Genomic DNA, 26,256 nt, shown 5'->3' on the forward strand with positions numbered 1-26,256 from the left:
AGTGTAATGGTTGACCGGTGGAACCTTTTAATTGGCTGTTACGGCCGGTGCACAAAGTCGCGACACCGGATGCTTGTAATGCAACGTGCTGTGAGTGTGAGTGAGTGTGAGTGTACGCTGTGGCGAAAGAACGGAGGAAATATCAAATGAAGGAAAAATGGGAAAATGCAAGTTTCAGCAGAAGTGGTTGGAGGATGAACTATTCAGAACCCGGTTAAAGCTTGTCGACGGTAAATCCAGAGAGGCATTTTGCAGCGTGTGCAAAAAAAACTTTGAACTTTGCACAATGGGCACCAATGTGGTGAAATCACACATGCAGTCAGAGAGTCACAAGTCGGCGATTAAAGGCAGGCAGCAGTCAACTGTTTTGAATTTTTTTGCCATGACCAGCAACTCAACTTCTGCTGTCGCCACCACACCTGTAACTGCTGCTGCTACCACCACTCCTGCCGACTTAGGCCCCAGCAGAGCCACTACAGAGACTGTCCTCAGCAGAGCCAGGACAGCGGGGAAGACCAGCGAGCTGCGAGCAGCATTTGGCTCAAATGTGACTTTGGAAGTGCTCTGGTGTCTGAACACTGCAGTGAAGCACCACTCATATGCATCCAACGAAGGTGTCTCTGAGTTATTCCAGAAAATGTTTCCTGACTCTGACATAGCCAAATCTTTCACCTGTGGAAAGGACAAAACCAGCTACATTCTAAAATTTTGACTTGCCCCACACTTCAAAGACAAACTGATTTCTGCAGTTAACAAGGCAGGGCCTTTTGTGTTGATGTTTGATGAAAGTCTGTGTGTGGGTGGGTGTGTGTGTGTATGTGTGGGTGGGTGTGGTGGGGAGGACAGAGGGTATTCCCCCTTAGAAACCAAAGTCTGGCTACACCCTGTTTCAATACCAACATTCAGTTCAGATGGTGGTGCTTACTTGAAGTTAGTCTAACTTTTGGGACTGGTTGACATGAATATATGTGAACTACAGTATATCAGATATATTTAAAGGGATATTTCAACATTTTGGCGAATTTGCCTACTGCCATAAGCAGTATAGGTTCATTACTTTTAATTATTGGTGCATGTTGTTTTGAGATCCGCGGGGCAGAGATGTGAGTTGCTCAGTGAACGATGTGTTAAATATTTGTATTTCTGTTGTGTTCTTATTTTGTGAAGCACTTTTGTGTTGCGTTTATTGACTGTAAAACGTCTTGTGGGCCATCTGACAGTTACATTTGGATTTTCAAATATTAAAAATTGGCATTGTCAAATGCTTACAATTTGTGTGTGTGAAAGTATCTGCAGTTGGACATGGGCATGAAATTAGTTTAAAGTGGCATGAAAAAGCATGACATGAGATTTGCTGATACCTGCAGAAACCCTGATTATGCATTTTCCAATTTACAGTTACAAATACATATGCTTACAAGCTGCATAAACATCACTGCTACAAAATAAGTAACATGATAAGGCCATGACTAAACGGAGTCAGAGACTGCAGCTGACTAAGCACTCCCACCCTCTATAAAAGCAGCAGCCCTGGACTTCTCCATGAACTGATAGGCACCCAACATAGGTGAGTCTATCGTCTGTGTTCTCACTTTAATTCTTTTTGATCAGTCAGTAAAGTTGATGTTTTATTAATTACAAATGCATATTGTTCATAATTCTTTGTCTGATTTATCTTTATTTCAGGTGACTTTTAGGTATTTCATGGCATATCAACGTAGTCTTGAGCAGAAAACATTATTCCAAAATAATTTCTTGAAGTACTCTGAACACATTTAAGTAGTTATTTTTTTCCAAAATGTACACAATGAATTACTGATATCCAGTATATACTTTGTCTCAATGCATACTGTATACTAAGTGATAATTAAGAACAGTACTGTTTCTCCTACTGTGGACATTATTGAGTTGTTGTTGAGTGGATGGGAGAGTACTGAATTTTAATGATTCAACTAAATACTAATTAGTTGAGTACAAATAAGTTCACATTTATGTTCGACTGCTGTCAAACTGACTCCATGAACGGAAGATTTAAAATGCAAGAACAATTGAAACAAGCAGCGTTGGGCGGGACCTCGCACCCTTGTGCACGTCGGGCCGTGGGGAAGTGGAAAGGTTTGTGTTAGGGGCATTTAGACCCACGCATTTATCAGACAGTGCAATAAGTAGATATACACTACACACACACACACTCAAACATGTTCAAGTCCTACCAGAACACTTATATCATACTTATTTGATATCATCTTTAGTATTAAATGAAGCAACTGGATGAAGTCCATTTTGCGTGTGGAACTTATTTTGAGCTATACCTGAATGATTTGGCAACTGTGTTCATGACCATTTATGAAGATATGTAAAAGGTGATTACATTTTGATGGATGGTACTTCATCTTCAGCTCTATTACAGGATTACAAGATGTTTACACATATCCATTTCACATGAGCAGCAAAAGTAATGAACACCCCCAATACACTAAAGTGGATTTCTTTCATCATAGTAGAATCCAAACTGTCATTAGAACAATTGGGCCACTGTAATGCTCACTTATTTCTTCTACAATCAGTATCAGCAGTAAAGAAGCCATGAAGAGTGATGGATAATATTTATGTCAGTCATTTTAAATTCTCTAACCATTTGCTGTTTCTATTTTTATACATTCTTTCAATGACACTTGTATCATATTTCTTTGATGTGCTCTTTAGCATCAAATTAAGGAACTGGATGAAGTCCATTTTGCATGTGGAACTTATTTTAGCTGACATTGCCCTTTAAAAATATTAATGTGATATAATCTTAAGTAATAAAGTGCTTTCATTTCCAAATTGACAAATTTACATTTGTAAGATTTTTAAGATTAAATTGTGGAAATGTTAGCTATGAATTATGGATGAAGTATTTTAGAGTATAATTTTGGTATTACTGACAAAGATTACTATCAAAGATCTCAACTATGCAGTGTCCTACTGAGTTAATGTCGGAGAGACATGATTGAGCACCTCTCTCTTTCACTCTTAATATTTTCCTGAAGGATGTGTCTAATGTGTTTTTCCCAATACTCTAAAATGTATATTTGCTTTCTGTTAAGAGCATATGTTCACAGTCAACGTTTCTGATGAAAGCAGCCGTGTTAAAAGTAAAATACAATTATTTTAGCACTGAAGAAGGTATTTCTCTTTATGAAATTTAAATGGAGTTTCTAGGTTCTCTATCTAGATGGAGGTTAATATCATGGTGTAAGTCCCATAACCTGCTGCTCAATGTGGGCAAAACAAAGGAGATGGTGGTGGATTTCACGTCTGGTGAGCACACAGTCCCTTGTACATCAACGGTGCAGCTGTAGAGAGTGTCAGCAGGACTACATTCTTTGAGGTTCATCTGGCAGACGACCTGTCCTCCACCATCAACACCACAGTCATTATTAAAAAGGCCCAGCAGTGGGTAGCACTCTACCCTCTGCGTAGACTAAGGAAGGCTGGTCTCCCCACTGCATACCTGACCAACTCCTATAAGGGCACAATTGAAAGCATCCTCTCCTACAGTCTCATCTCCTGGTTCGACAATTGCAAAGGGCATGAGAAGATGGCCAGGAAGATCACTGGTGTCCCTCTTCCTACACGGCTGGACATTTACAAGGAACGCTGCATCCGTAGGGCAACAGCCATAATAAAGGATCCTCATCATCCATCCCACAGCTGGCTTTCCTTTTTGCCATCAGGAAAACGGCTCAGGAGCATCCGCCGCAGGCAGGCCTGGACTGGGACAAAACTTCGGCCCTGGACTTTTTGGTCCAGACCGGCCCACTACAATCCATGCGCAGATACTGTGCCAACTCGCGTTGATGTACATTTAAACACACAAGCCCTTAATAACAATAGAATACTGAACAACATCCCTTATATTCTGGAGACTTGAATAGGCTTGAATTAGTTTTAACTGTATGTTAAACTGTTGAACGGGCAATGTTAAGTTTTCTGTTTCTTCTGTCATTTTAGGAGGGAAAAGTCAACACCATCTCTTCTCTTGTTCTTTATTTGCATCTCATCATCACAGCCACAGTCTGTAATAACCCTTGTAGAAAAAAGGGGAGCTAATGACAACAAAAAACGCGCTCATAACATTTCATTGGCTTAAGAGACTCATGTGACCTCCACTGAACATACAACTTCAAAATAAAAGCACAGAATAATAATACATGAGAACACACAACCTAACACCCCCACTTGTTCTCATCATCATAAACTAACATGTTATCATTCCAATACACTTAGTTTCCAAAGAACCATGTTTTGAACTTGATTATTTTTGGTTTTGCAACAGGCTTTGTCAGTATGTCTGCAACCATTTCTTCTGATGGGCAATAGACAATACTTATTTTACCTTCACTGAGTGTGTTACGTATGAAGTGGTATTTCACATCAATGTGTTTAGACCTCTGTCTGTTCACTGGGTTCTTACACAGTGCTATGGCACCCTGGTTGTCACCATGAATCTCAGCACAACTGTATATTCTATTATCCATGCCATTTAACAGCTGAGTAAGGTATATGCTTTCCTGAGTAGTAGTAGCTAGACCTATGTACTCAGCCTCACATGTAGACAATGCCACTGTGGGTTGTTTCTTTGTTTTCCATGAAATGGCGGGACCCTGTTTCGTCAGGCTGAAACAGTACCCTGTAGTGCTCCGTCTATCTTCCACAGAGGATGCCCAGTCAGCATCACTGAATCCAGTAAGATTCAAATCTTCCTCATTTTTCTTGTAACATAGTTCATAGTCAACAGTGCCCTTCAGATACCTTAGAACATGTTTAGCAGCCACTAAGTCCTCTGCTTTTGGATTTGCTAAAGTTTGAGAGAGCTTACTCACAATCCAACTGATATCTGGTCTTGTGCTAGTCATAGCATAAATCAGGCTGCCAACAATCTCCCGATATCCTCTGGGGTCTACAAACTCGCTGTTCTTCTCTTCCTCATTTTTGATACCACCCTCCCTTGGTTCACTTGGGGTAGATCTGGGTTTGCAACCTGACATTCCAAATCTATCAAGCATTTTTAGTATGTATTGTTTTTGATTCATTGTAATTTTGTCTTTCTTCTGGTCAAACTGTATGCCCAAAAAATATGAAATTTTTCCCAGATCTTTCATGTTGAATTGTGATCTCATAGTGTTTTTGAAGCTGTTGAGTAGGTCACTATTGCTGGCTGCAATGATTAGATCATCTACCCATATGATCACAATGATTGTCTCACTTCCTATCTGTTTCTTGTACACACAGTGGTCAGATAGGTTCCTCTCAAAGTTGTCTTGTTCTAGATGGTCATTTAGAAGTTTGTACCAGTTCCTTCCAGATTGTTTCAGACCATAAAGGGATTTCTTTAACTTACATACAAGTTTTTCTCCGGTTTCTGATGTGTTTTCAAAACCCTCAGGTTGTTCTAAGTAAATCTCTTCCTCTATTGGAGCATGTAAGTATGCTGTTTTCACATCCATTTGATGTACAATGAGATCATTCTGAACAGCAATTTGCATAAGGGCTCGCACTGAACAAATGTTTGCTGTTGGGGCAAATGTTTCATTATAGTCTATTCCCTCTGTCTGGTTGTAGCCTTTAGCAACATACCTAGCTTTGAAAACATTTCCCTTTTCTGTGTTTTCCTTTATGGCATAGACCCATTTTCCTCCCACTGTATTCCTACCCTCAGGTAATGTAGTCAGTTCAAAGGTTTCGTTTTCTTTAAGTGAGTCCATTTCTTCCTTCATGGCTTGTTGCCATGCTGGTGCCTCCGGTGACATCTGGGCTTCTCTATAGGTTTGGGGGACTCCACACACTGCCCTGAAACAATAATCAACACTAGTATGGGTTACATCTTTATCTTTAATGTCTGGTATGTAATCCTCTAGGTATTTTGGAGCTTTTCTTTCTCTTTTTGGGTAGCGGGGGTCTTGGTCACAACTAGGCTCTGAACCTAAGCTGTTTTTGTTTTCGCCCAGGACAACTTCCTCATCTGTAGTTTCATCATTTTGTACATTTTCATTCTTGTCTGTGTCATCATCATTATTGTTTAAGATCTGATTCTCTTTGCTATCTTCTTTCTGTAGCAATTCAGAGCCACTCTTTTCTATTTCTGACTTTCGGTCTCTTAAGCTGTTGGTTTCTGGTTCATATTCATCAGTCTGGGTTTGTTGATCAACACTGTTCATTTTGGTGAATTTCACCAGTCTGTGTTTGGACACCTTTCTTGTTTGAGGGTTGTAAACCAGATAGGCTGGACTGTTCTTACTGTACCCCACAAATATTCCCTTTTTACATTTGGGATCAAGTTTCTTCTGATCATGAGTATATGCATAACAATCTGATCCAAAAACCCACATTTTTGATAGGTTTGGCTTTCTTCCTGTTAGCATAAAGTATGGGGTGTTTTTAGTTCTCTCATTGTAACATCTGTTACGGATATGGGCTGCACTTTGAATAGCATAAGGCCACAATGCTTTTGGTAACCCCTTTTCTATTAACATGCATCTCCCCATTTCAAACAAGGTCCTCCACTGTCTTTCAGCTGTTCCGTTTTGATGTGGAGAATAAGGGGATGATGTCTCGTGTCTTATGCCTTTTTCTCTTAAAAGGGCCTGAAAAGCCTCACCTGTGTACTCTGTACCATTATCTGATCTGATACATTTGACACTACCATAAGGTGCACTGTCTGCAAGGAACTTCTTTGTGGCCAATGTTGTATCACTCTTATTTTTAAGGAAGTAAACAGTCACTGCCCCTGAAAAATCATCTGTGAATGAGATGGCATATTTATACCCATCTTGACCAGTTGGCTCTATTGGACCTGCTAAGTCAGTATGTACTAACTCAAGGGGTGCACAAGCTTTTGCATCGGCCTTCCTACTTCTATTGTTGGTGAATTTTCCCTCAGTGCAAACATTACAGTCAACCTTAGTTTCCCCCGTGATTTTCATGCCTAATACAACATTAGGTAGTTTCATCACATCATCAATGTTACAATGTCCTAGTATTTCATGCCATGTTTTGGCATCACACGTTAAATTCACCTTGTCCTTAGACATTATGTCATTGACTGAGTAATCAATCCATTTTTCATTGTGATTTACCGTTTCAATGTAGTACAATCTTTCCAGTTCCTCGATGCGGAAGACAGTCCCATCTTTGGTTGTCAGTTCATTCTTCCCCTTTTGGAAAACCACTTTGGCCCCATCAGCTGCTACTGCCTCTACTGAGAGGATGCTCTGAGGATACGATGGTATGAACAGGGCCCTCTTCAGTGTTACCATGACGTTTCTTCCCTCTTGGTCCTGTAGCATCACCTCTGCATCTCCTCGCTTGAGAGCCACGTTGTTCTCCCTGGTGCCATCTGCCAGCTCCATAAAATGTTGTTGTGGATTGAAAGTCATGTCAAAACTTGTAAATTTACTTTCCTCTGTTATGATGTGGGATGTTGCTCCACAGTCCACCATCAGTCCATTTTCTTTGATGTTATCTTTGAGGAGCTCTTGACTAACCTTGAATACGTAGGTTTGTTCTTCGTCATGACCTTCTTGTTTCTCTGCAGATTGTTTCGCATCATCTTTGTGCATATTTTTCCTCCTGCACGTCTCGTCGCTGTGCGTTGTGCTTTTGTGGTAGTTGCACCACTTCGTGCCTACTTTTTGGCGGCAGTCTCGTGCGAAATGACCGCGCTTTCCACATCCATAGCATGTCAGGGATGACACGTCCACTTTCATTACATTGTCTGACTTTATCTTTGTTTCAAACTTCTCTGTTTCTTCATAGCTTCTTAGTTTGCTTTTGAACTCAATAAAAGTCATCTCTTGACTGCTTTGTGTTGTGTGTACAACGAACGGCTTATATGACTCTGGGAGTCCTTTCAAAATCATGGCAATTATAAGCCCGTCACTAATTGTTTCTTTTGCACTTCGAAGTGACGTTACTACCTTTTCAGTCCGGATGATATAGTCTGTCACAGTTTCTTCTGGCTCCTTTCTAAGCGACGTTAATTCTGTGTACAAGGCAATTATCCTGGGTTTACCTTGACTGGCGTAGTGATTCCGTAATATTTGTAGTGCTTTTCTGCCGTCGTCTGAGGCTTCTCTCATCACCAACGACAGGCTGCGGTCGTCGAGGAACTGTATTAGCTCTGCGTAGCATTCTGCATTAGGCTCTGCGTCGACGTTATCGGTGCCGATAAGCACGTCTTTCAGGCCTAGTCTTCTCATGTGGCCGAGGAACTTTACCTCCCAAAGTTCGTATTTGTCTTCGTCTCCGTCGAAAACTAGTCTCTGTTGCCATCCTCCTGTACTGCGCCTGGGCCCATAACCTGTTAAGTTTTCTGTTTCTTCTGTCATTTTAGGAGGGAAAAGTCAACACCATCTCTTCTCTTGTTCTTTATTTGCATCTCATCATCACAGCCACAGTCTGTAATAACCCTTGTAGAAAAAGGGGAGCTAATGACAACAAAAAACGCGCTCATAACATTTCATTGGCTTAAGAGACTCATGTGACCTCCACTGAACATACAACTTCAAAATAAAAGCACAGAATAATAATACATGAGAACACACAACCTAACAGGCAATAAACCATAAACACTGACTGAAAAAAATATGTAAATCATCATAGGCTACATATGTGTTATGTTGTTAGATCAATGTCCTTCATGAACAAATTGGACTGTGGACACAAAGAAAGGTGCATGTTGACACTTAAAACACTTTAACTCTGGTGACCTGATTTGGGGAAAGTCATTATAGGTAGAAATGATCAAAAATTATGAAAATAGCAGATCTACATGCTCAAACCACATCACATTGCAACATGTGAGTTGTAAGCTTGCAGATTTGCAATTATGTGGCATCCTTTGATGAAAATAGTGGTTCAGTGGTTAATAAAAGCAACTAATCAATTAATCAGGATAGTATATTAATATGGTTATTGTTTTCCAATACTTTAGATAACTAGATTTAGGCCTAGTTGTAACACACCACACTATGCAGAGTTTGCTGTTTATTATGTGAAGTAAAGTTGATAGACAGCTAAGTAACAGTTCTGAACATTTAATGAGTGTTTATCCACACCATGCTGGCAGGATCACACCTGCTGTTGTGTGTCCTTCTCCATGCTGGATGTACTGAGTAAAGAGAAAGATTCATCACTCCGTCGTCTGTGCCTCTTCAGAGAAACTTCTACTACATTTGGCCTCACCAACAGATGCCGGTGATCTTCCATGTACTCATACAAGAAAGCTAAAGTATGTGTTTAAAGGAAGGGTAATGTCACACAGGTCAGATGATCTGCAACCACCCTAAAACAACTGAACAGTGTTCATAAAGTGATAGATGCCCAGCAGAAAGACATCCTCCACAGCTGGGAGCTGGATCTGCAGCAGGAGCGTAAGGAGATCCTTGGGAAGGTACAAGATGAAAGAGACAAACAAATGAAGAGGTCTGAAGAGACAGTTGAGAAGCTTCAGAAGATTTGGCTGTCCTACTAGGCTGCAGCTGACAGGTTGGAGCTTCCTTCCTGACAACAGAGACAGTGATGTCTGCTGGAGGTGTCATGAAGTGGGTCATTGGTCTGAAGACTAAACTGGCACTGAGTACTGCCTCAATGCCAGAGGGATGAAGAATAAAAACCATCATGCCTGTCACCTGGTAATGTGTCTGTGAACAGGCTAATTGAGGAATTGACTGTCATAAAGGTTGTGACAATTTATGTAAGCTTCAAATCCTGATAGTATTTGTCATAAGAAAAGTGAACAACTTCAAGTAAGTTACTTTGAAAACAGTTAATATAGAGGACATCTGACCCTGTTGACCAAACTCTGACTGTTGGTATGTCCCTTCCCAACTGCTCCCAGGTTTATTGATAAAACAATGTTTCTGACTACAGTACATGAGATGGAATCCATACCACCGTGCTTTGTAACTTCTGGTAACCTCTCCATGTTAGTGAACTTCTACAGTACTTCTACACATTGGTTGAAGATTCTGCGATCTGGTTCAACACACCACAAAACTTGTTCAAAACAGATTATGAATTGGAATGTTTTTATTTTGTTACATTTTAAGTTTAACTGACAAATTCGGTCCATAGGGTATCATGGTCAGTCATATATGTATTCTGTGCCCTAATTTTGGAATTGTTTTATGTTTTTGTACAAACCTGTACGTAAGCTTTTCTATACAACTGGTTGGGCATTGTAGTTGGAGGGAAATAGACACAGTTATACCTTAAAATATCAGTTAAGCCATCCGTGACAATAATCCACAATCATATTCCATGCAAGAATGGGCTCCAGGAAGCGAAATTGATCAAGATGAGGACATATGATTAATTTTCTTTTAGTTATTGTTTTTTTGTAGTAATGTATTTTTCCCTTAGTTGTATTTCAATTTTACGATTTCCCTTTTACATGGTGATGACATAAATGTTAATATGTAAATATTTGTTTGACACTTTGTGTAAAAAGCGGGGAATGCAAGGGATTTTTTGTGTCAAGAGGGATTTATTGAGTCGTGTGTGTTCCTTAACGTCTGTAAAATGCCTATTTGCATCTGTACAATGACTTTTGTTAACTCAGGAAAGACACGTGGTAGTAGAATTGACAATGTCTAATTTCTTAGGAAGTCAGCAGTGTTCAATGGTTGGTTCATGTGTTTTATTACCTCATGACTTCCCTTCTTCAAATTTCCACTAGGAGTTACAATATAAAAGCTGAAACTGTTTGTTGTTCAGTAGAACGATTGTGTGTCCTTCTCCATGCTGGCATGTACTGAGTAAAGAGAAAGATTCACCACTCAGTCGTCTGTGCTTCTTCAGAGAAACGAAAGTTCTACTACACCCCGTTCCTCACTTTTCGCCGTACTGCTGCCATCACATTATGCTTGTCTGGGAAATCGTGAAACTGAATAATGACTGGGCATGGTCGTTGGTCAGAGCCGGGCTTAGGCATTAGGGAGCGGTGAGCCCTTTCTAGCATGACTCAACCTCCGTCAGCATCCATGTCGAGATAATCCAGTAGCCAATGTTCAAAAAAGTTCAAAGCATTCCTCCCCTCCATATTCTCAGGCACGTTGAAGATGTGGATATTCTGTTCTCAAGCTCGTCTATGCAATCTGAGAGAGACTTGACTTTTCTCTCCAAGGATAGCATTTTATTAGCTTGGGGCTCGTTAGCAGTTTCCTGCTGTAGCATCCTAGCTTGTACTCATCCAGTCGGTTGTTAGCCCTCTTCAGCTCAGTGGTGTGAGAGAGGACTGTTTTAGCCAGAGGATCAAGTTTATCGTTAGTAACCATCATTAGTTTGCTGGTCATCAAATCAAGCATTAGCGAGTCCAGGTATCTCATCATCTTCTTCTTCCTGCTCGCTGCCATGTTGGGCTAGCGCTGCAGCCGTGTTGTCGGTGGTTAGCTGGTCGTGATTTGTTGTTTTTTCCATTAGACGACGGCTTTGTTTGGTGTTGTTTTGTCCAGAACTGTTCAAGCGTCATACTACTGCGCTGGCATAACAAAGTAATAGCTTGGTTCAAATGAGAATGTTAAATATATGGCAGGTGTTGACAGAGCTCCCGTAAAACCGACCGTCTACTAGGCCGTCATCACGTGACCCCATGCGAAACCATTTTTAAATTTCAATAAAGAACAAAAATGTTTTTTCCCCCCTCAAATTAATATAATTATCAAATCAAATTAAACTCAGACTCAGGCCTTCCATGCATCCATGAAATATTCTAATTGGGATGTCACAGGCGGCAAATAGGTGCGCATTGAAAGTCATGCAACTCTTTGCACAAAGTCTCCTGGAAGAAATCAAAGCCCGAGTCATCTCTAGTCAGACATTTGGCAAACCTTCATCTGCTAGCCACGAGGGCTTTTTGGTTTGGTCTGGATCACTTTTTTATTGCTTGAATACCCTCCTAAAGGGAATATGATGACAGGTTAAAAATATCCATTTCACATGAGCAGCAAAAAAATGAACACCACCGATACACCAAAGTGGATTTCTTTCATTATAGGAGAATCCAAAACGTAATTCTCTAAACAATTGCATAAATTAATCACTATATGTCCTAAAATGCAGAAAGACATTACATCTGTTATTTCACTTCATTATATGGGCTCAGTGTGTCTATTTTTATCAATTTTTCTAGGACACTTGTATCATATTTCTTTGATATTCTCTTTAGCATCAAAGGAACTGGGTGAAGTCCATTTTGCATGTGGAATTTATTTTGGCCAAAACCTCAATACAGTTGGCAACTGTGCTCATGTCCATTTAAGGAGATATATAACAGGTGAATGAACTTTTAAGGATGGTACTTCATCTTCAGTTTTATTACAGGATTACTAGATGTGCCAAAGTTCCGTAACTGTAGACAACAAATATTTTGGCATATTTACAAAATCAAGCTCCATTCATGTAGCTGACATTGCTCTTTAAAATTATTAATGTGATGGGATCTTAACTAATGAAGTCCTATCATTTCCAAATTAACAAGTTTACATTTATAGGATTTTTAAGATTAATACAGCGATGAATTATGTTGAGAGTATTATTTTGGTATTACTGACACACACACAGGAACACATAGGCTTTCGTGAGCACATTTAAAGTTTTGGTAAATATTGCATTAATGTTGTCAAGCATTATGAAGAATTGGAAATAATTTCCCCTGATACATATATATAGTTTATATTAAAGGTTAAAATAATAGAATTTCCAAATTCAACCCTCAAAGTTGTTTGTTTATGTAACAGAAAAATACTGTTGATGTTAACTACACGATTCAACTTCCATGCCCTTTAAATCAAGCACTATATTTGTTGGAATTGTACACAAACCATTTTCTGCACTATTTGATGAATGATAAAATTTGGCCATCACCCCATGACTGTACTTGGAGGCAGTAGTGGACCTACATTTATAATAGCAACTTTATGAGTCACTGATGATTAATTTAGGGCAGAAATGTATATGCTCCTCCTTCTTTCACTCTAAATACTTTTATATTTATGATTACTGAGGTAGACCTTGATTTAGTTTGTTTGTCTTACTGGAGTATCTGTGCATGTATATACCTATATATAATTTCTCTTTTGTTTTTTAAGAGAATGTGTTCACAGTCAACATTGAAAGCAAGCATGTTGAAAGTAAATTAAAATGATTTTAGTAGTGAGTAAGGTATTTGTCTTCAGTATAATGTATATAGAATTTATTAGTAATGTAGTCCATTCTACTGTAAATATTCCACTTTCTCACTCAACAACAGTTTTATATTACATTTTATTCAATATTCTTAGAACCACATTGTGAATGTCACATTCACATTTGTGATCAAATTGTAATGCATTATATAGTTTTAAAATTATAGTTACAAATAAAATTGTTTACCAGCTGCATAAACATCACTGCTACAAAATAAGTAACAGGATAAGGCCATGACCAAATTGAGTCAGAGACTGCAGCTGACCAAGCCTTCTCACCCTCTATAAAAGCAGCAGCCCTGGACTTCTCCTGAACTGGTAGGCACCCAACATAGGTGAGTGTATCGACTATGATCTCAGTTTTAACTCCTTTTGATCAGTCAGTAAAGTTAAAGTAATTACAAATGTATTTTGTCCATATTATTTTGTTTGATTCATCTTTGTTTCAGGCGACATTCAGATGGAATTTCATGGCATATCAACATTATTTCAAAGAAATTTCTTGAAATACTCACACACTTAGTTATATTCAGTACATACCCTGTCTCAACACATACTGTATACTAAGTGACCATTAAGAGGAGCACTATTTCTCTGGTTGTGGAAGTCAGTTTTTGAAAATTGATGATTGAACTGAGTACAGCTGGCACTTAAGTTAAGTTAAGTGAATAAATTTACGACCTTCGCACTTGATTGCTCTCAAACTGACATTCTGCAGGTAAGATTTAAAATGAGAAAAACTAACTGAAAAAAAATATTGTACTCATGTTTCCCCATCTTCTTCATAGCATCTTGACACTCCATCACATACTGTACCAGTCATCTTCTTTTGGAGTCAGTTGAGGTAAAACATGTCAAATCTCCAACGTTAGATGGATACAAGATTTTTTATTTCTACATTATGCTGATATTTCTGTGATCTTTTCAGTCTCCACTAAGGTGCCACCATGAGCACAGACGCAGAGATGGAGTGCTATGGCCCGGCGGCCATCTACCTCCGGAAGCCAGAGAAGGAAAGGATTGAGGCTCAAGCCGCTCCTTTTGATGCCAAAACTTCCTTCTTTGTGGTGCATAAGGAAGAAATGTATCTTAAGGGTACACTTGTGAAGAGAGAAGGTGGCAAAGCCACCATTGAGACTCTGGATGGAAAAGAGGTAGGTGTATTTCCAATGAAGACACTTTTCTATGTGGGTGTTTTGTAGTGGCTTTAAGTTCATACTAACACAGTGGTTGACAAGGACATCCATCTGATGAACTCTAAATTTGAAAAAGACATCTTAGGAAAACCACTTTTACTGTTTCTCTTTTTCCAGACACTGACTGTAAAAGAAGATGAAATCTTTCCCAGGAACCCTCCAAAGTATGATAAAATTGAGGACATGGTCATGATGACCCACCTCAACGAGCCTACTGTGTTGTATAACCTCAAAGAGCGTTTTGCATCATGGATGATCTACGTAAGTTTCCACTTAACTAATGCAATGAGTATTTATATCTGAGAATCTAAATGTTAATACTGTGTTTATTTTCTATTTGTTCTATTACAGACCTATTCTGGGCTGTTTTGTGTTGTTGTGAATCCCTACAAGTGGCTTCCTGTGTATGATGCTGTAGTTGTTGGAGGATACAGAGGCAAGAAGAGGATTGAGGCACCACCTCACATCTTCTCCATCTCTGATAATGCCTATCAGTTCATGCACACAGGTAAAATGAAAGTTAGCAGTGTTAAATCATGTAGAATTAAGCTTACACATACATTTATTGAGGGAATTACAAAAAAGAAATTCATGTGAAATGTCTATGTTTGTATTTCAGATCGTGAAAACCAGTCTATCCTGATCACGTAAGTATAACAGAAACTGTAATTCTAAATCATATGATGATAATAAAGCAGTATCTTGACATGTGTCTCTTATACCCCAGTGGAGAATCCGGTGCAGGAAAGACTGTCAACACCAAACGTGTCATCCAGTACTTTGCAACAATTGCAGCTATTGGAGCCAAGAAGGCTGAGCCAACTCCTGGAAAGATGCAGGTAAATTGGTTGTTTAATATAAAATTGTTTGTCAGAGGAAAGTTAATATGAATGTTTAGCTCATGTAACTCAAATCCTCTCTTGCAGGGCTCCCTTGAGGACCAAATTGTTGCAGCCAACCCTCTGCTGGAGTCCTATGGTAATGCCAAGACTGTGAGGAATGACAACTCCTCTCGTTTTGTAAGTAATCCTGGGAACATCTCAAGACATATTGTTGCTAAATTACAAAAGCTGATGTTATCAATGATCTGGCTTCCTAGGGTAAATTCATCAGAATCCACTTTGGCTCTTCTGGGAAGCTGGCTTCAGCTGATATTGAAACTTGTAAGTTTCAACCATGATGTGAATCAAGATTAATCTGGAGTGTCATATCGTTTTGATAAAGTAACAGTTTTAAACTGTTATAGAGTGATCATACAGTGTCTGGTTAAATTTGTTTTTCTTAGATCTGCTGGAGAAGTCCCGTGTAACCTTCCAGTTGTCTGCTGAAAGGAGCTACCACATCTTCTATCAGCTGATGACTGGCCACCAACCTGCGCTCCTGGGTATGTTACTTTGTACACTGAAACTTAAATAATGCCAGAGAAAAAGACCAAGCCATGATGTGTATTTTTACTGTGCTCCTATAGAGGGTCTTCTGATCACCACCAACCCCTATGACTTCCCAATGGTCAGTCAGGGTGAAATCACTGTGAAGAGCATTGATGATGTGGAGGAGTTCATTGCAACAGATGTAAGAAAACATTTTAGTTAAGTATATCTTGTATGCTTAATGCAACCGGGAAGTTTTTCAAATACCAATAACTCTTCTTCATGTTCAATATAGACTGCTATTGACATTTTGGGCTTCACCGGTGAGGAGAAGCAGGGCATCTACAAGCTGACTGGTGCTGTGATGCATCATGGCAACATGAAATTCAAGCAGAAGCAGCGTGAGGAGCAGGCTGAACCTGATGGCACTGAGGGTAACTCGGATAATGATATCTTATAGAAAATCTCCCATTGATTAATAACATATATTTGTAAACATATCCCAGTTCACAGATGGTTAACAGTTTGGTTTTCCATCAGTGGCTGATAAAATCGCCTACCTCCTGGGCCTGAACTCAGCGGATATGTTGAAAGCTCTGTGCTACCCAAGAGTCAAGGTCGGAAATGAGATGGTAACCAAAGGTCAGACTGTGCCACAGGTAAGATAAAGAAAGTCCAATATATGAACATATAAAGTGGCAATATTTCCATTTTAACAAGAAAATATGATTGTGATCATTCTAAAATCTTTATTTCTAGGTCCACAATTCTGTCAGTGCTCTGTGCAAGTCTATCTATGAGAAAATGTTCTTGTGGATGGTCATCCGTATCAATGAGATGCTGGACACAAAGCAGGCAAGACAGTACTTCATTGGAGTGTTGGATATCGCAGGATTTGAGATCTTCGATGTGAGTGATCTGAAGAATATTTGAGTCATGTCAAAAATGTTTTTCTATGACTCATTATGTCACCATAATTACAGTTCAACAGCCTGGAGCAACTCTGCATCAACTTCACCAATGAGAAACTGCAACAGTTCTTCAACCACCACATGTTTGTCCTGGAGCAAGAGGAGTACAAGAAAGAAGGCATTGTCTGGGAGTTCATTGACTTTGGTATGGACTTGGCTGCCTGCATTGAGCTTATTGAGAAGGTCAGTAGTCAATCAAGTCAAAGTGATTTTTTTTAATCATGTTTGCTTCCACTGTTAAACCTTCGATGTGATTTTTTTTCTCAGCCAATGGGCATCTTCTCCATCCTTGAAGAGGAGTGCATGTTCCCCAAGGCCTCTGACACTTCTTTCAAGAACAAGTTGCATGATCAGCATCTTGGCAAGACCAAGGCCTTTGAGAAGCCAAAGCCTAAAAAGGGTGTGCCTGAGGCTCACTTCTCCCTGGTTCACTATGCTGGTACAGTTGACTACAATATCACTGGCTGGTTGGAAAAGAACAAGGATCCCCTGAATGACTCAGTTATTCAGCTCTACCAGAAGGCCTCCAACAAACTTCTGTGCTTCCTGTATGCAAAACATGGTGCAGAAGGTGCGAAATAAGATTGAGTAGAGTGATCAGGAACTCTGAGTAACAGTACAGCTGATATGTTCTATCAAAAACAGGTTACATTTTTTTAACCACAATTTAAAAAACTGTTTTCTATTACTGCCTGTACAAGAAAGTGATCAACAATGAGATTTACATTAGCTATTAGCAGCTTAATCAGTTGCAATTTATGATGTTATACGACATTCACTATGTTTGTAGTGAGGAGTAAGAAACCATGTGTCTGTTACACTTGGCCTTGAATATAGCTGCTGACTATTCTGTATTAATATATACATGCATGTATAATCACGCACATGCACATATAATCACGCAGAATTAATTGACAGTTTTCTGTTTGTGAAAACAGAGCCTGCTGCTGGTGGTGGCAAGGGTGGAAAGAAGAAGAAGGGTGGTTCCTTCCAGACTGTGTCTGCTCTTTTCAGGGTACGTATTGTTTCATATTTTAAACTATTAAAACCATAATTTTGAAATACTGTTGACCATTTTTCTTATGTTGCTGATCCACAGGAGAACTTGGGCAAGCTGATGACCAACTTGAGGAGCACTCACCCTCATTTTGTCCGTTGCCTCATTCCTAATGAATCAAAGACCCCAGGTATGAAGCACCTGGCCTAATCTTGCACACTGAATGTGACACATTGATGAAAACAAACATTTTGAATATGATTTTGGAACTTTCAGGTCTTATGGAGAACTTCTTGGTCATCCATCAGCTGAGGTGTAACGGTGTGCTGGAAGGCATCAGAATCTGCAGAAAGGGCTTCCCCAGCAGAATCCTCTATGGTGACTTCAAGCAAAGGTGATTTCATTTAATATAAGCAAATCAAGTTGATTTCAGTTGAGTTAAAAACAGCCCACCAAGATGTGGGGCCATTGTAAGTAACAATACAATATTTTCTTGTAGATACAAAGTATTGAATGCCAGCGTCATCCCTGAGGGACAGTTCATTGACAACAAGAAAGCTAGTGAGAAGCTGCTAGGCTCTATTGACGTGGATCACACTCAATACATGTTTGGACACACAAAGGTTAATCTCTATGAACAATGTCAATATATGGTATGTACATACATTCTTTTGTATCAGAGAATGCTGATTACTGAGTCCCTTCAAACAACCACACAGGTGTTCTTCAAAGCTGGTCTGCTGGGTGCTCTGGAGGAGATGAGAGATGAAAAACTGTTTATTCTGGTGACCATGACTCAAGCTCTCAGCAGAGGATACCTCATGAGGAAAGAGTTTGTAAAGATGATGGAGAGGAGGTAGGATTATCATACAGTACACTGAACTGTTCAATTCATAACAGTTTTTTTTTCGTTTTTAATGAAATAGCATTACAGAAAAGTTACACTTTATTCGTATTAATTTTCCAGGGAAGCTATCTTCTCCATTCAGTACAATATCCGTTCATTCATGAATGTGAAAAACTGGCCATGGATGAATCTGTACTTCAAGATCAAGCCTCTTCTGAAGAGTGCTGAGACTGAGAAGGAGCTGTCTGCAATGAAGGAGAACTATGGGAAGATGCAGACAGACCTGGCTACTGCTCTAGCCAAGAAGAAGGAGCTGGAGGAGAAGATGGTTTCCCTGCTGCAGGAAAAGAATGACCTGCAATTGCAAGTGTCTGCGGTAAGTAGGATACGAAAGCAAGAGTGACTCTGTCATATCCACACTCCATTAATTGAATATTGTAGTTAACATTTTCACATTTTTATTAACCCTTAAACTATTTATGTACATGTAGAGAATACATTGTCCATTAATTTACTGTATGTTAAAATATACTGTAGGAAGTTGAGAACCTCTCAGATGCTGAGGAAAGGTGTGAAGGCCTGATTAAGAGCAAGATCCAACTTGAGGCCAAACTCAAAGAGACAACCGAGAGACTGGAAGATGAAGAGGAAATCAATGCTGAGCTGACTGGCAAGAAGAGGAAGCTGGAGGATGAATGCTCTGAGCTGAAGAAAGATATTGATGACTTGGAGCTCACCTTGGCTAAAGTGGAGAAGGAGAAACATGCCACAGAAAACAAGGTTGGAATCATTTTAATCCTGTATTTATTTATTTTTTATAAGGCAATGTATTTGATGTTAGCTTTCAAACATATGGGTATAAAGTGATGGAAATAATGCCCCTTTCCCGACATTTTCAGGTGAAAAACTTGACAGAGGAGATGGCATCTCAAGATGAGTCTCTTGCCAAGTTGACCAAGGAGAAGAAAGCCCTCCAAGAGGCTCACCAACAAACACTGGATGATCTCCAGGCAGAGGAAGACAAAGTCAACACTCTGACCAAGGCCAAGACTAAGCTGGAACAACAAGTGGACGATGTGAGAAAACATTGTTTTTGATAACATATCTGTATTGTTCATTTGTGTGTGAGAATCGACATTCCATGATAGAAATTCAAAACATTATTTAATGTCAACGTTATAATATCATCTCAAAAGCTTGAGGGATCACTGGAGCAAGAGAAGAAGCTCCGTATGGACCTTGAGAGAGCCAAGAGGAAGCTTGAGGGAGATCTGAAACTGGCCCAGGAATCCATAATGGATCTGGAGAATGACAAACAGCAAGCTGATGAGAAAATCAAGAAGTACATTTTCTGTTTTTATGTTTAATCCTTACAATGATTCGTTGCCATAATGCAATACAACAGTAATATCTTTTTTTCCTATTCCAGGAAGGAGTTTGAGACCAGCCAGTTGCTCAGCAAGATTGAGGATGAACAGTCTCTTGGTGCTCAGCTTCAGAAGAAAATCAAGGAGCTCCAGGTTAGTATTTGAAATGAATGTTATACTCATATGAATGTTATACTCTGTGACTGAAAAATCACTGCTCATAGTGTGTTCAGTTAACAAGCCTTCTTTATATTGGGATCATCCAACCTAGGCACGTGTTGAGGAGCTGGAAGAAGAAATTGAGGCTGAACGGGCTGCTCGGGCAAAGGTGGAGAAACAGAGGGCTGACCTCTCCAGGGAACTTGAGGAGATCAGTGAGAGGCTTGAGGAAGCTGGTGGAGCAACAGCCGCTCAGATTGAGATGAACAAGAAGCGTGAGGCTGAGTTCCAGAAGCTGCGCCGTGATCTTGAAGAGTCAACCCTCCAGCATGAAGCTACCGCAGCAGCTCTCCGCAAGAAGCAGGCCGACAGCGTTGCAGAGCTGGGAGAGCAGATTGATAACCTCCAGCGTGTCAAGCAGAAGCTGGAGAAGGAGAAGAGCGAGTACAAGATGGAGATTGATGATCTCTCCAGCAACATGGAGGCTGTAGCTAAATCCAAAGTAAGTTTATAACTGAAATATTGGCTGTCATTAATGGTTATAAATATGGATTATACAGTATAGGATAATTATGAAGTAGTCTCCAACTTAGACAAATGCAAAACACTTGCTTTGTTCATGTTAATATTTCTAAATGTTTTGTTTCCATAGGGTAACTTGGAAAAAATGTGCAGAACTGTTGAGGACCAGCTGAGTGAGCTTAAGGCCAAAAACGATGAGAATGTGCGCCAGCTGAATGACATTAATGCACAGAGGGCAAGACTGCAGACAGAGAATGGTGAGTCACCTGTTGATGAAAACTAGTAAAAAAAACCACATATGATTATTTTGATAAATGACTCATTAACATTTTGTCATTCAGGTGAGTTTTCTCGCCAGCTTGAGGAGAAAGATGCTCTTGTTTCCCAGCTGACCAGGGGCAAACAGGCTTACACCCAGCAGATTGAGGAGTTGAAGAGACACATTGAGGAGGAAGTGAAGGTATAAAGCCTTTGTATCTCCTATTATTCGCCTACTGGTGGAACTGGGTACTCCATTTCATTTGAAGTAATTGTCAGTCATTATCATTGCAAACAATGAAAATCTGAAAACTTCAGAAAATCATGAACAGAAAATAATGAGAGACAATTGTAGGCAATAAGGGTTGGCAAGATGAGAAATTCAAATAGTTTTAAAAGCATGCATCAGGTTTATCAATATGTAGATTTTGTGTTTGCAACATTTTTTAAATCAAAAGTAAGACTTCGTGCTCCTGAAAATGTCCCATGGTGTAACCACAAAAGAAAGCAGAGAATGATACATGACACATATTCTAAAAACATCAAACAACAAAATCATTTTTTTCCAAATAAGTTGGGGCCAATTTGTTTTAAAAAAATGTGTTGCATATACTCAACCACAATAGAGAGTAAATTGAAGTTAATTCATTTATTTTTTTACCTAAAATTTGCCTCATAATATTAATGCACCCTTTTTTTCAACTTTATTTCTTTTTGGCCCAGTAATACCTACTGAAGAAATACTTTGTTAAAGGGTTAGATATTACGGAGACAGACATAGGACAGTTAAAGGGGTTGAATGATAGTTGTAGGTAGAGAAAAAAATATTGTTGGAAAGTCCAAATTCTTTTAGTGAAACACACACAGTGTGTGTCACAGTGACATAAATAAAATTATCATGACCATAAACATTATGAAGACCATTTACCAAAATACTTTTATCCTTGGCATTGTAAACAGGATTAGGGTTAGAATTAGTCTGGTCAGTAAAATATGTCTTAAATTTTTCATCAGGCCAAGAATGCCCTGGCCCATGGTGTTCAATCAGCCCGCCATGACTGTGATCTGCTCAGAGAGCAGTTTGAGGAGGAGCAAGAGGCTAAAGCTGAGCTGCAACGAGGAATGTCCAAGGCAAACAGTGAAGTGGCTCAGTGGAGAACCAAATATGAGACTGATGCTATCCAGCGCACTGAGGAGCTGGAGGAGTCCAAGTAAGTCATTTTAAATTAGTCTTCAATTGAATTGCTTGCTTTTCCAGAAAACATTCCACATATTTTACTATCAACATGCAATTAAGTGTAAACAATTCTTCACAACAGGAAAAAGCTTGCCCAGCGTCTGCAGGATGCTGAGGAGTCAATTGAGGCTGTGAACTCAAAGTGCGCCTCTCTGGAGAAGACCAAGCAGAGGTTACAGGCTGAGGTGGAGGATCTCATGATTGATGTAGAGAGAGCTAATTCTCTGGCCGCCAACCTTGACAAGAAGCAGAGGAACTTTGATAAGGTAACAGGAAATCAAACCATACTGGTTTGAATGAAACACAAAATGATCTTGGTAATTAATCATTGTTATTGATCTATATAATTCTAGGTCCTTGCAGAATGGAAACAGAAATATGAGGAGGGCCAGGCAGAGCTGGAAGGAGCCCAGAAGGAGGCTCGCTCTCTCAGCACTGAACTGTTCAAGATGAAGAACTCTTATGAGGAAGCTCTGGATCATCTGGAGACCATGAAGAGAGAGAACAAGAACCTGCAGCGTAAGTCAATCCCACAATATTTAAAGTTATATTAATTCCTCATTGTAGTGATTTTACAGCTTCTTCCTTGACTTCTGTAGCTGTAGGTCATCAAAGTTTGTGGTGGAAAAATGTGTATATACCTAATTGCAATGGATTTTGGCTTTTAATATGCTGCAGAGGAGATCTCAGACCTGACTGAACAGATTGGTGAGAGTGGAAAGAGCATCCATGAGCTAGAGAAATCCAAGAAGACCGTGGAGACTGAGAAAACTGAAATTCAGTCAGCACTGGAGGAAGCAGAGGTAAAAATATAATTTACAGTACAAAAAACTCACTTGTGTGATAAAATACAAAAGAGTTAATAGTGTTCATTTGAAATTTTTCTTGATTTTTTTGAGAAAATAACCTTTAAGTGTATGTTCAACTTTTTCTTTAAGGGTACACTGGAGCATGAGGAAGCCAAGATTCTCCGTGTTCAGCTTGAACTTAACCAGATCAAAGGTGAAGTAGACAGGAAGCTGGCAGAAAAGGATGAGGAGATGGAGCAGATCAAGAGGAACAGCCAGAGGGTCATTGACTCCATGCAGAGCACTCTCGATTCTGAGGTCAGGAGCAGGAATGATGCCCTGAGAGTCAAGAAGAAGATGGAGGGAGATCTGAATGAGATGGAGATTCAGCTGAGTCATGCTAATAGGCAGGCTGCGGAGTCCCAGAAACAACTGAGGAATGTCCAGGGACAGCTCAAGGTGAGCTTTGTCTGATCAATGAATAAACAAATCTTACAGAGCAAAGAAAGTTAAGTCTTTACCCTTGCACGTGTTATCAGGATGCCCAACTGCACCTTGATGATGCTGTCAGAGGACAGGAAGACATGAAGGAGCAGGTTGCCATGGTGGAGCGCAGAAATGGCCTAATGGTGGCTGAGATTGAGGAGCTCAGAGCTGCTCTTGAGCAGACAGAGAGGGGACGCAAAGTGGCTGAGCAGGAGTTGGTTGATGCTAGTGAGCGTGTTGGACTGCTTCACTCTCAGGTTTATATTCAATAATTAACAAGAAAATATAGTATACATACCAGCTTTTGTATACATAACATAATTTTTTTTTAATTTTCAGAACACCAGCCTGTTGAACACCAAGAAGAAGCTGGAGTCTGACCTTGTACAGGTTCAGGGTGAAGTGGACGATTCAATTCAGGAATCAAGAAATGCTGAGGAGAAAGCCAAAAAGGCTATCACTGATGTGAGTCTTCTTTTTATAAAATTCTACTTCACTTGACAACACACTTGTTTATGCATGATGCCCATCATTTCAGGCTGCCATGATGGCTGAGGAGCTAAAGAAGGAGCAAGACACCAGTGCTCACCTGGAGAGGATGAAGAAGAACTTGGAAGTCACAGTCAAGGACCTGCAGCACCGTCTGGATGAGGCTGAGAACCTGGCTATGAAGGGTGGCAAGAAGCAGCTCCAGAAACTGGAGTCAAGGGTATGCTCTTAATACATCTGCTTCATGGTGTTAATCACACTTTCATACTTTCAATATGTAGAATTAATTCACTTTTCTCACTGCAAAAATTCCTTTACAAGGTTTTGATATACTATGCATCATCACATTACAGGTTCGTGAACTGGAAACTGAGGTTGAAGCTGAGCAGAGACGTGGAGTTGATGCTGTTAAGGGAGTCCGCAAATATGAGAGGAGAGTGAAGGAGCTGACCTACCAGGTAAGTTCGGATTTAACTAAAAAACTATCATGATTTCTTGGTTTTGAAATGTTCTCTCTATATAGCGCAGTAACATTGCTTCTTTTGTATAGACTGAGGAGGACAAGAAGAATGTGCACAGACTTCAGGATCTGGTGGATAAGCTGCAGCTCAAAGTCAAGGCTTACAAGAGACAGGCAGAGGAGGCTGTGAGTCACATTTGTTGTCGTTTTTTTAATCAGGAATGTCACATCAATCAAAAATTACAGAAAGAAAACATACTTATATGATGTAAAATTAAAAAATACAACATACTTCAACTCCAAACCCTTTGCAGGAGGAGCAAGCCAATACTCACTTGTCCAGGTACAGGAAGGTCCAGCATGAGATGGAGGAAGCTCAGGAGCGTGCTGACATTGCTGAATCCCAGGTCAACAAGCTGAGAGCCAAAAGCCGTGATCATGGAAAGGTAACCGTGTGATAATAGTTTACAAAGATTAATATGGGGGGGTTATCCTGCATGTCATTCCCCCTCTCTCTGCCTCCTGTTTCCTGTCTATCTCTACTAACCTGTCCATTAAAGGCAAAAAAGCCAGAAAAAATATACTTAAAAAAAGATTAATGTTTAATTAGTTTAATGGGGTATTTACATTTTTTACAAGCCACATATTTTCATTCCATTTTAATTTACTTTTTATTTGAAGAATAGATACTGCTGACTACTGAATCTTCTTTCTTGTTTTCTTTCTAGGCTGAACATGCTGAATAAGAGACATCCTTTCGGAGCCTTTGGACAAAGTTCATAAAATATGAACTAGCTGTTTAATTGTCTTCTTACACTGTGTTTATTCAATAAACATTTTTCCTCAAAATGTAACAATATTTACTCTGTATTATTTACTCTCTAGTTTCTCTTCAACCCTTGTGCCTCACTAAGGACATTTTTGGCTTTTTGTTTTTTATTTCCTTGATCATGTGGGCTGTGTTTATGCACATGGCATCACATTCTCCAAGGATATTCTTTTTAATTTATTCATTTTTTATTTCAAACAGTCACTTATAATAGTTCTATGCTACACTATATAGACATAACTGTTCCTTTTAAAACCTCTTCCTCCCTAGGCCTCTCGTTCAGGGTCCTGCTTGAAAATGACATGACCCAACATTAATATAGTATATCTCTGTAACTACAAGGTCTATATGAATAATATTGGTATCATAGTAAAGGTAACACTTGTGAGATACCTGTAGAGGTGAAAGTGTCAGCATATACGTTACTGGGTCAGACTAAATGAGGATTGAACGCAGCATAAAGTAAATATTAAATTTTAATCTGTCACAATAGCACAGTTCAACCACTAGATGGAGACAAAGAAGACCGTGTGTTTGCATTGAGGACAACGAGGCAGCAATTCATCCCCCATGCCATGTAAATAAATGGAAACTGGCTTGAATCGGCTCAAAATGATCCAGAGACATTGGTGTAGCTGTTACTAGGAATATTATGCGACCAGACACAACTTTTAACCATAAAAACAGCGAAGGTATGACATAATTTGTAGTTGTAAATTTACAATAGGAAGCTTGTTTGGATTTTTCTTTGACGGTTTATTCTGCGCAGAGGTGTTCACATGTTCACATTTTTTGCAAGTCCAAGTCAAGTCTCAAGTCTTTGAGTGAGAGTCCGAGTCAAGTCTCAAGTCTTTGAGGGTCAAGTCCAAGTCAAGTCTCAAGTCTCTGGTTAATAGTCCAAGTCAAGTTTCAAGTCTCTCGCAAACACTAAATCAAATTCAAATTCTATAAGCTATAAAATCCTCTATATAAGACAGTAATGATGATTGTTTCACTAGAATCTACAGCAATGTGATGTGGAAAAAATACAAAGGATTGTTTCAATTTCATA

General features: G+C 39.5%; 1 protein-coding gene across 1 annotated transcript; it reads left to right on the plus strand.

The window, feature by feature from the left end:
- Positions 1-15,053: 15,053 nt before the first annotated feature.
- Positions 15,054-25,235, plus strand: LOC128360225 (myosin heavy chain, fast skeletal muscle-like). The gene is made up of 36 exons (XM_053320612.1): positions 15,054-15,072; positions 15,153-15,264; positions 15,352-15,444; positions 15,525-15,588; positions 15,711-15,809; positions 15,894-15,997; positions 16,091-16,229; positions 16,336-16,454; positions 16,555-16,704; positions 16,779-16,949; positions 17,034-17,328; positions 17,705-17,781; positions 17,866-17,953; positions 18,040-18,157; positions 18,263-18,386; positions 18,483-18,619; positions 18,731-18,986; positions 19,148-19,390; positions 19,510-19,686; positions 19,807-19,952; positions 20,040-20,130; positions 20,249-20,638; positions 20,789-20,915; positions 21,000-21,118; positions 21,931-22,127; positions 22,236-22,419; positions 22,507-22,672; positions 22,832-22,956; positions 23,092-23,400; positions 23,481-23,684; positions 23,767-23,892; positions 23,966-24,136; positions 24,270-24,374; positions 24,467-24,562; positions 24,691-24,822; positions 25,105-25,235. Exons 2-36 carry the CDS (start codon positions 15,259-15,261, stop codon positions 25,120-25,122), a joined length of 5,166 nt encoding a protein of 1,721 aa, XP_053176587.1. The 5' UTR covers positions 15,054-15,072; positions 15,153-15,258; the 3' UTR covers positions 25,123-25,235.
- The last annotated feature ends 1,021 nt before the right edge of the window (positions 25,236-26,256 follow it).

Source organism: Scomber japonicus, chromosome 6 (assembly GCF_027409825.1).
Source record: "Scomber japonicus isolate fScoJap1 chromosome 6, fScoJap1.pri, whole genome shotgun sequence".
NCBI lineage: Eukaryota > Metazoa > Chordata > Actinopteri > Scombriformes > Scombridae > Scomber > Scomber japonicus.

What these genes read in the sequence shown, in the direction of transcription:
- LOC128360225 (XM_053320612.1), top strand. An exon ending in GCTGATGAGAAAATCAAGAA is followed by an intron (nt 19,953 to 20,039) that starts GTACATTTTCTG and finishes TTCCTATTCCAG; the next exon opens with GAAGGAGTTTGAGACCAGCC. An exon ending in CCAAAAAGGCTATCACTGAT is followed by an intron (nt 23,893 to 23,965) that starts GTGAGTCTTCTT and finishes CCATCATTTCAG; the next exon opens with GCTGCCATGATGGCTGAGGA.